Raw genomic sequence first — 14,583 nt, forward strand, 5'->3', positions numbered from 1 at the left:
CATTCTTGCAGATCTTCAGTTGGGATGTTGCTCGGTGAGACATGGGAATCACTATTTTACTTCTGTAAGATGGGCTCAGTATGGGAAAGGAAGTTTCCAGGGAACGTTAAGATTCTCAGAGCTTGAAATCTTTCTCTGTAATGAGCAGCTTGTAAACAAGAGTTTTTCTCTTTTGTTCTGTAGCTACTCCTGACATCACTGGCCACAAGCGAAGTGAAAATAAGAATGAGGGGCAGGAGGCACTCATGTATTGCAAGTCTGTGGGCTTCCCACATCCTGAGTGGGTCTGGCGCAAGAAGGTCAATGGAGTATTTGAGGTAAGAAGACTGGGGTGTCAGGTATGTTTTAGCCTGCCAAAACCCTCAGGAAGGGAGGAAACAAGCACTTCTCGGAATGCAGTTCCTCAAAAATGTGATTCATTAGTGAGAAGATGACATTTTTAGCAGCAGTGAGTATAAAATGTATATTTATATTGTCATAATGTGAACAGACTTCACTCCTTGCATTTCTACTGGGCAAAGTTTTGGGCTGTCCAGAAGGTCAGGATGCTTGGGATATCTGCTACGAATTGCAAGACATGAGTTATGAAATGTGATTTAAAATGCATTTGGTTATGAACTATTCCTCAGTTTTACTGGTTGAGTCATAACACTTAATATGAAGATGTGGCAGTGATACCTATTAGTGTTTAAGTGATCGTGTTTTTTCCATGTAGCAACTGATCTAGTGAGCACATTTTATCAGCAGCTGGAATAGCAGGAGAAGCTGGAAGTTGCTAAATCCTTCACCTTGCCTGTTTTTATGCTCCTGTGTGATCTGCTAGAAAGGCAGCAGTTTGAATGACAGACGAAGAAAAAATTTAAATAAATAAGTGTGTGGGTTGATTGTTCACCATTAAGCACAAGCTTAATTTTTTTTTGAGACAGGTGACTTAGTGCTGTGAGTCATCAGAGTCCTTTGTGGGGCTGTGCAGATTTCCCTTCATGCTATCTTCCTGGTGGAATTATTTGATAAAATTCACCTAAGATTAACTTCCAGGAAGATTAAACATCCATACTTTGTCAAATTATGCCCCTTTTCAGTTCTTTAAACATAAGCAGCTCTGAAAGTCTCTTTTTCGAATGTAGAAAGAATATGGTGCCTTGAATTCCAGCTTCTCTAAATATTCCTGAAATCAGTGGCTTAGGCTGTCCATATCCCAAATCTGAGCAGTGCGTGTTTCTTTTAAAAACATTGCAAAGGCAAAGTTTCAGTAGGTCTGTGATGCCTTAAATAATCAGAAGATGCTATCTAATGCAAGGTAGAAGAATTGTAAGTCCCCCTTTTGTCCTTTTGTCCCCCTTCCTTCCCCAGCCATGCCTTGGAGTTTTGTCCCCTGCCAAGGCATGTATCCTCTCTCCTGTTACTTGTCTTATCTGTTTAGGTTGACCCGTTTCATCTTACCGGTGTTACCTGGTGAAGGGAGTGTAACAATTTTTCTTTAAGCAAAAGGCTGAGAACATAACACAGTAGCTTACACAATCTGATGCTGTTAAAGCAGGATAAAAGTACAGGTTAGTAGTTAAGCTGGTGTTTTTTATTGTTTTGAAGCACAGCTCACTTTAGTGAGAGACAGAGAATAAATCACCAGGGGGCTTCTCTGTTGTGTTAAGGTACCAGCCTCTTTGTGAAAATCCCTCAAAACTCTGATAGTTTCCATGATATAAAAATGAAAAGGCACCACACTAAGACTCTTGCTCTTTTCCACCTTTCCCCTTTGATCAGGACATCAACAACTCCTCTGGAAGATTCTTTATTTCAAACAAAGATAACTACACTGAGCTCAGCATCACAAACCTACAGATAAATGAAGATCCTGGCGAGTACCAGTGCAATGCGACCAACCAGGTCGGCTCTGTCTCAGTCACAACCATCCTCCGCGTCCGCAGCCACTTGGCTCCCCTCTGGCCCTTTCTGGGGATCTTGGCAGAGATCGTTATCCTCGTTGTCATCATAGTTATTTATGAGAAAAGGAAGCGGCCAGATGAAGTCCCAGACGGTAAGTGTGCTCAAAGCCACTTATAAGGAGAAAACAACCCCAAAACTTGTGGAAGGGGAACAGAGTGGGAATTAATGGCAGAAAGGATTGTCAGCCCAGTTTGTTCAGAATTAAGCTCTTTGCTTTCTCATCTGTTCCCTTTCTGAACATTATGCTCAGCAAGTGCAGAGGGTCCAAGTGCTATGCAAAGCCCTAACACTGGATTTCCCAAAGATCTCAGATTATGGGGCAGGAGGGCAGTTATTTCAGTATCTTCAAAGCTGCTGTTGTACAAAGGGGTCTGGCACTCCCGTCTCTTTCCTGCTGTAGCAACCCTGAGAAATCCTGCACATCAGCCCTAAGGAGCATAGAGCAGCACAGGGGAAGAGCTGGAAACACTCTAATCTGTGATGGCACTCCCTCTTCCATGTGACACCTGGATTGGACACTGGGCAGGGTTTGTAAGAAAACATGACATTTAAAAGGATCTGGACTGGAGGGACACTTCAAAAATAAACCATCTTTTCTATGTTAAAAGAGTGGCGGTTAGGGCTCTTATTTTGTTGTGTAACTGAATTTGTATTTAAGGAATGCTCTGGAAATTTTAATAGCTACCAAGGTGTATCAACTTTGGTAGCGCTAATTTGTTAATCTGTTTGGTACACAAAAAAAGTAGTGGCAGTTTCATCTTGGAGCTTCTTCTGCATACTTCCCTCTTGAAAATACGGTAGGAAGGGACAGTTTGAGGCTAAAATGAGTATTTGAAAGAACCACATTAAGGAATAGGCTTTAATGTGACAGCTAGCTGCTTACAGTGTTTGTCAAGAAAACCTATGCAAGTAATCCTTGTGAGAAGCAGCTTGTAAGCTGTCATGCTGTAGGAACATGATGCATCCAAGGAACAGAGCAGATACTTCAGTGTGTGTGTGGGACAATGTGCTGAACCAGTACAGGAAGCACCAAATCATTTGTGTCTTCCTGGGTTGGACAGGCCCTCTAGCATGGTAGATCACTTCCAAAGGCAGATGCCTTGTACCTTGTGCACCGGCAATGAGTGGCTGTCAAGCTGCACAAGGGATTGATACCACAGATGATGTTTGCCTTTTGGGATGAAAATACAGGTGCTGAAATAGTGATCTGCTTGTGAACTTTGGGCAAAACCAGCTTCACAGTTCCTGAGCTATGTTTCAGAGAATGAAACCAAAAACTCCAGACTTTCCAAAACAGATAATAAATGTTAATAGTCTGAGAATGGAAGAGGCTTGGATCACTGCCACAGCATATCAAAACTGTCTTAAATAGTGCACATCTAGACAAAACTTGCTTTTGATCTTAACCACTTGAGTAGCATTTACTAAGTGCTTATAGAGCATGCCTCAACACTGGGCTAGGTGTGTAGCTGGCAATTTAAACTGTAATGCATGTTCCTCTGCATAACGATCAGCTTCACAGTTCCTAAGGGGTTTATGCTGACAGCAGTTTGTCCTCAAAGTGGTTCTCAACTAGCCCAGAAAACTTTGTCAAAGACAGTTTAAGCATTCTCTTGCACGTCTCCCATGTTGCTGTGCCCTGTTGGCCAACTTTGATGTTGGGATAGATGCCTCTGTTTGGTGGCTGCTTATTCCCTGTATGTCAAAGTTGGATTTAATGAAGTTTCACAAAGAGAACAAATTGTAATTTGACATCTAAATATTCATCGCAAGCAGCCTCAAATGGACTTAATCCAATAGAAATTGGCTTTGATGTGACCAACTACCATTTTAGTATGATTAAGCACATGTTGGAGGTGAAGTTTCAAAGGCTGAAGTTTTCCTGGCTGATTTGGCTGCTCTTCAGATGCCTGGAGGGATCCAGGCTCATCATCTCTGGTAGAGGTGACCAAGGCAAGTCACTGAGGTTACTAAATTTACTTGCTCAGTCTGCTATTATTTTAAAGGCAGCTAAGCTTGAGTCTTGGAGAATGATGTACCTCTGCGGTTGACAAATGTTTTCTCTGTCTGCTTTCTTTGAAGACAAAATCCAATACAAAATATCACAGTCAATATGTGTGTATTGGGTTTGCCTGGATGAAGGGATACAACTGGCCTGACATCTTCTCAGCTAAAGGCCAACTTCATTCCTACATTCCCTTGGATACTCTTGCATTTTCTGTAATGGCATTTGAAGCTTTCTGTGATACCGTGGTGGGAAGCACCCTATAAGCAGGGGCATTTTACAAATGTATATTTGAGAAATCATTGATGGCCTGCCCATTTTCACATTTGGATGTTTTACCTAGGTTATTTTCCATTTCATTGTTTAAAATTTATTGTTATGAAATGCCAAAGTTAATGTTTTAAGGCAATGGCATGCTCATCATTTGGAATTTAAAGACTGCTTCCAAAATCGTGCCTCCACCTCTGCGTGCTGCAGTCAGCTGTGGGGGTAACATGAGTGAGCCTACAGCAAACATCATGAGGCAGCAAATCATGCAGATATTAGTGGTAAGCACCATATATAGATGCTGTGTGGCAACAGCCGTGATCTCTTCCAACTGTCATCTGTTTTTTCGAATTTTTTTTTTTTAGTATTGGTTTGATGTGTTAAGCTTGAAGGACAGAGGTTGTGGTTGTGCCAGATCTTCATATGAAGCTGCTGCAGCAATAAAGATTCAGCTGTTCGTGCTCCTTGCTAACAGGGAAAAAAATGCTAGCTTCATCAACAGAGTGACCTCACTGATGCTGCGCTGTGAATTTCGCCCTTGAACCACTCCAAATTTTCCCTTAGACACTGAGATTCCTTCATATCCCTCACCGTCACCCCACTCCCACTTATCGTCCCATGGTGGAGTGATTCTGGGCCTTCCTTAGTCACCAGATTTCTCTGATATTGTTCCTTTGTTCTGGAGTAGCAGGTAGAAGCAGCCAAAAAAACCCCATCTGCATTTAAGGCCAATTTGTATCTGACATTGGGTGGCTGTCTGGTGAATCCCTGTCATTCATTCAGCTTGGCATGTCCTCCTGCCACGGGCTGGCTCTTCCTGCAGATAAGGTGTCTGCTAACTGTAGACAGCTGAAATGTTGGGGTGCAAGTTTCATACCTGACATCTTGCCCTTCTGCAGTGCTTTGGAGTGAGACTTGTGCTGAACAGGTGCCGTAGATCCCACCTTAGGGAAAGGTGTCTGCCACATTCAGTCAGACTTTCTTGCCCTTGGGAATCCTCTGATGGACAGGCTAATGTCAGTCCTGTTGACAGGATCTTGGGAGTGAGGATGTCCACACAGACCTAGTGCAAAGAAGACTTAATCAGCACACTTTGAGGATATTTTTAAAGTGTTTGGGAGAAAATCAGTGATGCTAAACATGCTGACTTCCCCCGTATACAGAAAAATGAAAGCCTTCCTGGAGCTGAAGGAAACTGCCAATCTAGAAGCACACCTGCAGCTGGTGCAGACCCCAACTGGTAACAGCATAGGATGAAATGCAGTTGAGCTGCGTTTCTCTTGGGTCTCACTGGGAGTCTCACTGCCCATGCTGAGCTCTTTCCTCATGCAGTACTCAGGTGATGTTGTTCCTAGGGCTGGCTCAGTTAAGCCTACACAAAGTGATAGGCAGCCCTTGGGGGTTGCTGTGTTGCATCACCTCCAACAAAAACAACCCAAGCTGAAAGCTGGAGTAGAATTGCTCTGGGCTCCACTAATAACAGGTACACTCAAATCCTTTTACCTTTCTTAGCTGTGCTAGCCTGCCTCCACCAAGGTGCTACCTTCCAGAAACTGCTCTTTTTTGAGAACTGTGCTGAACTATATAGCATTTTCACGTCTCCAAAGAATGCCCCTCTTCACTGTAGCGTAAGGTAGGGAGATGGAAAATCCTGAGGGCCTCCCCACTCCATCCTGACTGAGGAAGAACTGTTTTTAGAGGAATATGATGTTTCTCAGGCAAACCTCAGGAGCATGTAACCCTTTGACAAATCGGATCAGTACTTTCCATGTGTGTACTTGCAGTGTGCTTACAAATATCCTCATGTGTATATAAGAACTTTGTAAAAACCTGAGTGGTCTTACAGCTGCATCAGTCTAATGAACCAAAAAAGCAAGGCTTGAGGGCTTACCTTTTTGGTAAGTCTAAACAAAGATGTACTGAAAACCACTTTTGGTAACTGATGGTGAACAGAAGCACCCAGTCGCTAGTGGAGAATGTGACTGGAGAGAGAGACTCTGTCTGGGAAGGTGTCTGGGATGCTTTCCAGCATGTTTGGGAACTCTACCTGGGCAGCCAAAATCAAGCCAATTGAATTAATTCCCTTTCCCTTTCTCTCATCAGCATGTTCAACAGGCTAAAAATTACCTGCCTCAGCATGCCAACAACCTCATCCCTTGGCAGACGGGTAGTGCTGGTTAAATTTGGAGCACTTCTCAATTTACTGTTTAGCTGCAGGGCGAGGCTGCTTGGGTTTCAGTCTGGGGGGATGAAGGGCTGTGTGTTACAAGACACTTGCCCAGTGTTATCGGTTGGCCTTACAAAAGATGTCACCTCTGCCTAGAAGTGCTGCCATGCTGGAAGACTGAGGATGCTCCTTTTTAACTTTGGCATTTTCTGACTACATTTCTTCTGTTGTTTTTGTTTTGCATGGGCCTTGCATTTTGTGCTCTGTTGAATTGCTTTTCATGCCACAGAACAGGGCTGCTCGGTAGTTCTTTTGCTAATATTTCCTCCCTCACGTAATTCTGATCTGTGAGTTTACTCATTTTTTAATTTCTTTTCTCCTGCTGCTGTATAGCAGAAAAATGAACTTTGCACTTGTGAAGTCTGTATTCACTCCAGACCTGGTGCAAGGATGGCAAGAGTGGATGCCCAGTGCAAGTTCTTGCTGTTGTGCCTTTGGATTTTGGGACCTTCTCATCCTACTGGGAGGGAAAGTGACCACAGCAAGTACCTCCAGTAACCTGACCTGCATCCAAATTATGTGCAGGAAGGAGGAAGGGAGGACAGATTGCACTTCAATTTCTGCATCCTTTCAAAAGGAGAGTTTTGATTTGTTTTACAAGTGGTAAAGCAAGGTATGGATTACATACCTTTCCCAGAGAGCAGCAGGGTTTTGTGAAATCAAGATGGGTAAATAACATGCCGCTTTGGGAGATGGAAGCTGCATATGAACGTGGCATGTCGAGGCTGAGGACACTGGCGCCTCACTGCATGTACGAAGGAAGCGTTTTCAGCAGGGGACTGCTGATGCGTTTTGCTTGGAATGCAAGTTGCTTGGGAAAAGGAAGCAAATAGCGCTTTACTCCTTTGTGGTATAGCTTAAGCTGCTTATTTTTGATAGAGGTAGTGATCAGCCTTGTGACTTGAGTGTAGCACATCAAAGATTCCTAAAGAAAGTGGGGTTTTTTTCTGTTGTGGTTGGATCAAATAGCCTAAAAGTAGCAAAAATGCTGTTTTAAAGGGTGTGTTTTGGGGTAAGTAGAAAGTAAAAACTTCTTGGTTACATTCCCCCATAGGAATGTAAACAGTTTTTACTTTAAAATCCATATTCCACATGATATTTAGCTCAAAGCTGTGAGGTGACTGGGTTATAATGTGTCTTATTTTCATTCCTCCCTTCTAATTTCTCAGCTTAAAACAAAGACTCTTTGGAAATGTTTTTCTGCCCTGCCTCTGCAGAAGCTCCATCCATATCCCCACATTCTTTCTAATATTCTTTTTTCTTTTCTTGACTTTCCCTGTTCCTGCTATTACTGTAAGTAATTTAAAGAAAAAATATTTTCACTGATATGGTTTACCTTGTAACAAGTTAAATTGCAGGGGCTTTTTTCCTCCTACTACCCACACCTTTCTCTCCCCTTCATCAAGGGGAGACGTGGAATAGCCTGGCTGCTCTGGGCCTTTATATAAGAATCTGTTAGACACTGTTATGAGAACAGAATTCCTCCAGCCTGATGTAAGTAATCGTGGCCAGATGCATCTCCACTTCCAACACGCTTGTGCCTTCATTTCAGAGCAAATGCTTTAGTTTTATTGGTTTGCTTTTATGGCACAAGACGAGTATCTCCATTCACTTCCCCGTGCTCCTCTTAATGAAGCCAAGGAGAAGAGCGCTGCTCCTGGCCCACTGCATCTTGTGGTGGCAAGTGCTGCCTCCGCGGCGCAGCGGGAGCACGGCGCTGCACGCTGCTGCCGCTGCTCCTGCCCGGCCACGGCTGCTGGCTTCGCAGTCTCCTCACATCTTACAATTCAACAACTTGAAATGTTAACTTTAAAAAATTGGATTTTTCCAACATGGGCAAACGCATCTGCATCCTTATAAATGTTCTCAAAAGTTTTCAAGCCATGGTCAAATTTTCTCTTCCCAGAATGCAAAATCTTAAGGGAGCTTTTAAATAGAGAAATTCCCCAGCAGCCTCTGTAGCAGATCCAACAAGTTTCTTGCAGACTGTGGAAGTCTTAGTGTGTAACCCAGGGCTCTGAAGCTGCCGCAGGCACTGGCTTCTCCTTGTGGACATTTGAACAGAAATGGACCAGAAGTTTCACTTTCATAATGCTCCAGTTCGCTACTGGTCTGTAATGGCAGCCTAAGGGTGGCGGTGTGCTGGTGTAAGGACCACTGCTGAAGCTGCTGCTCTCGACCTCTTTCTCTGCAGATCTCTTTGCAGGTTGTATAAAGCATGAGCAGATGCTGAGAGTCCCTTTAGATGCAAAAATTCAAATCTTCATGCTGCAGGTGCTCGTTAGTGTTCCAACTTTGACTTCCACCAGTCATAAGAGGCTACACAGATTTAATTCCAGATTAAACAAATAGTTTAGCTTGCCAAAGAAAGTAAAAGAAACTGAGTAACATCTAAAACGCCTTATAAATTAAGACTTAAAGATTAGGGGGGAGGGACGCAAAACAGCTCCCTTCTCAGACTGCTGAAGCACTGGTTACATTCCCAGACAGTTAATGCAAGCAGAGGAGCTAAAGCAAATCTATTTGTCATCATTTTGCTATTTGAACACACAGATATTTTTGCCCAAGACTGATTGCACACATTACACAATGCATTAAAGGCATTGGCAGTTCTTTCTGTTCAGAAACGGGCCATCTCAGGGCAACGCTCCACTGATGATCGCTGTCCCACAAGGAAGGCTTGGCAGAGCGGGGGAAGTGATCTCGTATTGTATAAAGAATGGGGGTTCTGGAGTCTGCAGATCCCCTCCTGATTCAAAAGAAGATTCCTGCAAAAAGAGGGGTTTTGTGGAGCTAAGTATAAACTGCAGCTCCCTTGGCAATTTTTGGGATGCGGAATAGGATGGAATGAAGTTGCATACTGGAAGGATGGTCTCCATGGCCACAGGTTTTACCCACTCTTAGAGATGACCGGTTGCTAGGGCAGGGCTCTGGCATTAAGGGTTTGCCTTATATTGAAATGTGTCGGTTACTATGACTTCTTTTTTTTTTTTTTCCCCTTCAATTGCATCATACCCTTAAAAAAATGGTGGTAAGTGTGAGATCTGCATGCTTTGGAGTTTGTTTAATCTCCGCTTCAGTCTATACAATGCACAAGTCATAATGTTAACACTTTTCCTTAAAACTTCTTCATTCACCTTCACAACTAATTTGGATTTCAGTTTGCTGTTTTTAATCTTGATTTAGTCTAATTTTGTACTTACTTTTCTGTTGGTCTGTTGCCCCAATTTCGCTACGGTTTCGGTCTTTGTCTGTACTGGTCTGGGGACGCTTTTCCAGCAGTTCAGTGGCTGACCAGGATAGTAACACACAGAGACGTTTTCTTCTGTCTTATTTTGTCTCCATTTAGGTTGTAGAAGGGAAAGGGACGAGTGGTGGTAAGCCACAGTGTAATCTTAAGTAGTTTAACGGGCACTTTGGATCTTTGCTAGGAAAACACTCAATGGCAGCCTTATCAATGTGAAGCTTACTGCTTGTTGTTTTTTAAAATACGCAGAACTGAAATAAGCATCTAAATATTCCAAGAGAAGGAAAAATGATTACTTTATGAGAGAGCGAGCTTGTATCTTCACAGTGCAGTTTGCTATTTCTGTAGGCTGGCCACACAAAGTCTCCAAGTGAAGTTGATGTGCTTGTTAGCTGCAATCAGGGAGTGGTGAAGGCGAGGGCTGTGGGTAGCAGTGCTGCTCGGAGCTGGGGGCGCTAAGGGCTCACCACCCCTCTGGGAGTGCCCAGTGAAGCAGCCTGCTTTAAGATCTTTTGTCAATCCCAAGCTGTCTGTGGAAGGAAGTTCTAGATTTACCGTGCTTTGTGTTTCAGTATCCAATGTGTCTCTGTATATCTCCGTTGTATATACAACAGCACATTGATGTCTGGTTGTCCTTACTAGTCCTAGTTCTCTCTGTATCTTGTCCACTAGTGTACTGTTGCTGGTACTGGACTTCTGTGGACACTAGTGTGTCGCTAGTGTGTTATTTTGGCTGTAAGCTCTTGGTTTGTGGTTAGTTCTTTTTTTAAAAAATCTGTTTTTGTTCCAGTCACTGTCTGTGCTAGCGGTGGCTTTGCCTATCCGTTGCCCTGAAGATACAGGTGGAGTAATGTTCCCCAGGCTGACATTACTCCTGGCGTGTGCTCATGCGGATGCCCACACTGTTAAGATTGTAATTTCCATAACTGCTTCATGTGCACTAAGCACCCTTGTGGAATCCTGCTGAGAGTTTCTTAAGGACTTCAGTGAAAAACCCCCTGTAGCACAAGGTGGGAACAGCAACTGTTGACTGCCAAAATCCAGCAGGCCCTGAATTGGTCCCCCACACAAAATACTTCTACAGGAGCATTAACTTTCTGGATTGATTCTTTTGTACTGATGTGCTTCTGTTTTCTGTACTGCAGCTTGGGAACAAAATAAGGTGGCTTATAATTAAATGAAGTTCAATCGCTCATGAAAGAGCTGATGCGAAACATTTCTCATTGGCAGCTTTTCTTCCAATTCTTACAAGAGAATACTTTTGCCAAGACACACAGGCAGAATGGTGCTGTCAGCCTGCTGTTGCTGAAGTCTGTTGTGTGGGGTTTGCAACACCCCTGAGCAGTCCTGCTGGTTTGGGCCCTGTGCCCCATCGGCTGCAGAGCTCACTGCTGGCCAGGGATGCCATTTAGGCACTCAAATCAAGCACTGCTCCTCCTACCCTGGTCCACTCTAATCAGACCTTGAGAACAATGGAACACAGAGAGGCTGTATCATCCATGGGGGAGGACAAGCATGTGGTGTATATGTAAATACCAGTAAATACCCATCAGCAGTTGAAGAATGGCTTTTAAAAAATTTAAAAATAATAATTACAAAAATCAATGCAAGAAAACAACCAGCAGGATTTTACAACTGAAACGTTGGTTTGTCTTCTCATCTATTTTTTATGAGATTGAACCACTGGAACTTGGGGACAAGATAAGCCTGACCATATTGCAACAATCTGTCCGCTACAGTTGCAGTTCTTCATGACAAGCATTCAAAGTGTTAACTAAAACCATTGAAGCAACATACCTGCCATTAAAACTTGAGTCCCAAGAAATAACTCCATGACTCTTTGCACTAGCCAGTGGAATGGCCTGTATCGCTGTTATAGGTGGGAGTTGCTGTCTGCGGCTCGGCCAGCGTGCAGGGCAGAGACTAATGCTTTTTTCCTTTTCTTTCCTTGCCTTGCTTTGCCCTGGATTGCATCGGGATCGTGCTGCAGATGATGAACCAGCTGGGCCAATGTAAGTGCAATGTAAGAAAAAAAGTTACTGAGCTTCTCCAGAGGGTTTGTGTGAGTTTACACAATGTGAGGTGGGGCAATACCGATGGTAATGGGCCCTTCAATGTGCCATTTGTTAGCACTGGAGCAAAGGACAGGGATGTCTGCAGGTCCTGGATGGAAGAGCAAACGTTGCTGAAAGAGTTGGGAATAATCAGTTGGTTGCTGAGGTGGCAGCAAAGGTGACGAGCTGTCCCCTGCAGACTAGTTGTGGAGCTTCAGTTCATTCAGCAAGTTGGCTTTTATACAGATCATAGAATCATAGAATGGTAGGGGTTGGAAGGGACCTTTAGAGATCATCTAGTCCAACCCCCCTGCAGGATCAGGTCACACAGGAACATGTCCAGGTGGGTTTTGAAGACTTCCAGAGGAGACTCCACACCCTCCCTGGGCAGCCTGTGCCAGGGCTCCCTCACATGAACAGTAAAATAGATTTTTCTTATGTTCAAATGGAACTTTGTGTGTTCCAGCTTCATCCCATTACCCTCGTCCTGTCACTAGATGCAACGGAAAAAAAAAGGATGCCCCAACCTCCTGACACCCACCATTTAGATACTTGTAAATATTAATGAGATTGCCCCCGTAGTCTTACCTAGACTAAACAGTCACATGCTGCTGGCATGTTTCTTGTATGGTCCACTATTGAATTCAAGAAATGATTCACGAGGAGCAGATGAGAGGCAACAGCAACAAGTTGTGCCAGGAGAGGAGGCCCTTACATAGAAGACTTTTTTTTTTTACTGTGAGCACAATCCTTCCTGAGATCAGCCTCCCCTGGTTTGTGGTGGCATCCCCATCACTGGAAGTTTTCAAGACATCTTGTGTCTGGACAGGGTGCTGGATGGTCTCACCTGTGCTCCCTTTCCCATGAAAGGCTGGACCAGATGATCTTTGGAAGCTCATTCCAGTCTGGACTGTTCAGAGCCTGAGATGTGATCTCCTGACTGCCTGGGGTGGCTGATCATAAGCAAATATCATAAGCAAAAAGCTGCTTCAGTGGTGAAACTGGGATGCAAAACGGCAGCTGTAGGAGGTGGACTGCACCATGTGAGAAGGTGGCAAGAGGCCAAGTCTTGAAATGGTGTTGGCTGTAGCCACCTGAGTTAAGAGGAAGAATGAAATGCTGTTTAACTTCTTATGTACACACACATTTTTTCCCCTGCTTGTGATTGATTTTGGTGCTTTTTTTTTATTGTTTCTTTCTCCAGGAAAACCAATTCTACAAACAATCATAAAGATAAAAACTTACGCCAGAGAAACACAAACTAAAAATGCTTATCATGTAAGTATGACTCAAAGACAAGTTGGAAATGGGCAGGCTAGAGCCCTCCTTTCTCTGTAGTGGTTGGGGTGCGTAAACATCACTTACTCCACATATTGAAACGTTACCAGCTGCTCCAAGGATGGCTCTGGCCCTCCTGCCCCATTCTGCAGGGCACTGGGGGTTACCACGAGATTATTTTCATAAACTACTTGGGTAGTTTCATGAGTCAGTAGCTGTTGAACTCCACATAATCACTACTACTACTAATAAAAGAAAATCTCCAATCCCTTCATTGCTCAGTCCCAAACCTGGGCACTCCCCCAAGTCAGGAGCCTCTCCTCTCCCCACCACAGGCTGGAAGGGCAGCTGCACTTGGCTTGCGCGCCGGGACGGGACGGGCACGGGCATTGACTAGCACCTTTTCTTGTTTCTTTTTTAGAGCTTTAAGTTTCTGAGAGACTGATGGCAATATGACCTGCTAAATTTAAGGGTTGGAACTCTTGGTTCTAGAACTCCAGTTCTGTCCGATTTACTTTATTTTCCTTTTCAAGTGAGCAACAATATGACTGTCTAAAGCATGCCTTATTTAGCCTCTCCTGTAAGGATGACCTAGCCAGATAAGTTTTAATAATGCTTCAGTGTAGAAGGCGTAAACTATTTTGGGCTTGATGTGCTGTGAATGTTACTTCTTTTTTTTCCCCCCCTGACTATTTAAACATTAGAAGTAGTGTCAGTCTGTTCACGCATGCGCCGTTTTATACCTCCTGTCGCTGTTAAAATTGGCAAAGCTCTAAAACGCACTGCTGCCATCTCGTGATTCTTTTTGTAAAGTACAGCAAAAGTTAATAAACATATACGGTATATATTTATATTTGGGGGAGGGGGGAAACCAAATACAGTACTTGTGTTTCATTTTTAAGCTGCTGATATTCATTCCTTACTGTATGTCTGAAAGATGAGAGAATTGTACTGTTCTGGGACTTAGAGAAATAATACAAATCGAAATTATCTCAAGGGCTTAACCTATGGAGAGACTGAGGTGTCATCAGACTTCAAAGGCTGGAACGGTTGGACGTGGTAGTGGAATGCAGTTGAAAACAAAAACAAACCTTTAGTTTATAAATATATATATATATGATTGCTTTTTAAGTGATTTTTTTTCTCTTTTGTTAACTCACGTAAATTCTCAAATCCTTTTGCACTGATGTGTTCAACATATTCTTGTACATTCAATTCAGGCAAACTTTTATAAGTTTTTCTCTTTTTTTGGTTTTGTTTAAATGATGAAATGTTACAGCATGGTGATATTCTATGCAATTAGTTACACTCTTTAGTTTGACACTGTAATTTCCATGATTTAAAGATTGTAGAAATAGACCTAACAGGGTTCTCATGATGTGTGTAACTGTAGATGCATGAACTTGTGTTCTGTGTATTTGTTGAAGTGCAATGATGTATAAAAAGTGGATTCACCTGTTTTTAAAAATAAAACACTGACCAAAAAAAAAACCTGCCTGAGACTTTTTCAAACATTTAATCACACTTAGGCTTACGCATCCCGAGTGCTGGGCGGCCC

The 14,583-nt window shown here is 43.2% G+C and overlaps 1 protein-coding gene across 1 annotated transcript in view; it reads left to right on the plus strand.

The window, feature by feature from the left end:
• The window catches only part of NPTN (neuroplastin), a 66,462-nt gene extending 51,952 nt beyond the window's left edge, over window positions 1-14,510 (plus strand). Inside the window, exons 4-8 of the mRNA XM_061999666.1 lie at window positions 184-317; window positions 1,765-2,038; window positions 11,684-11,705; window positions 12,952-13,025; window positions 13,447-14,510. Of these exons, the coding sequence (XP_061855650.1) occupies window positions 184-317; window positions 1,765-2,038; window positions 11,684-11,705; window positions 12,952-13,012 (491 nt within the window). The 3' untranslated portion in view covers window positions 13,013-13,025; window positions 13,447-14,510. The remainder of the gene's footprint in view (window positions 1-183; window positions 318-1,764; window positions 2,039-11,683; window positions 11,706-12,951; window positions 13,026-13,446) is intronic.
• The last annotated feature ends 73 nt before the right edge of the window (window positions 14,511-14,583 follow it).

The sequence above is a fragment of the Colius striatus genome, chromosome 7, assembly GCF_028858725.1.
Source record: "Colius striatus isolate bColStr4 chromosome 7, bColStr4.1.hap1, whole genome shotgun sequence".
Taxonomy (NCBI): Eukaryota; Metazoa; Chordata; class Aves; order Coliiformes; family Coliidae; genus Colius; species Colius striatus.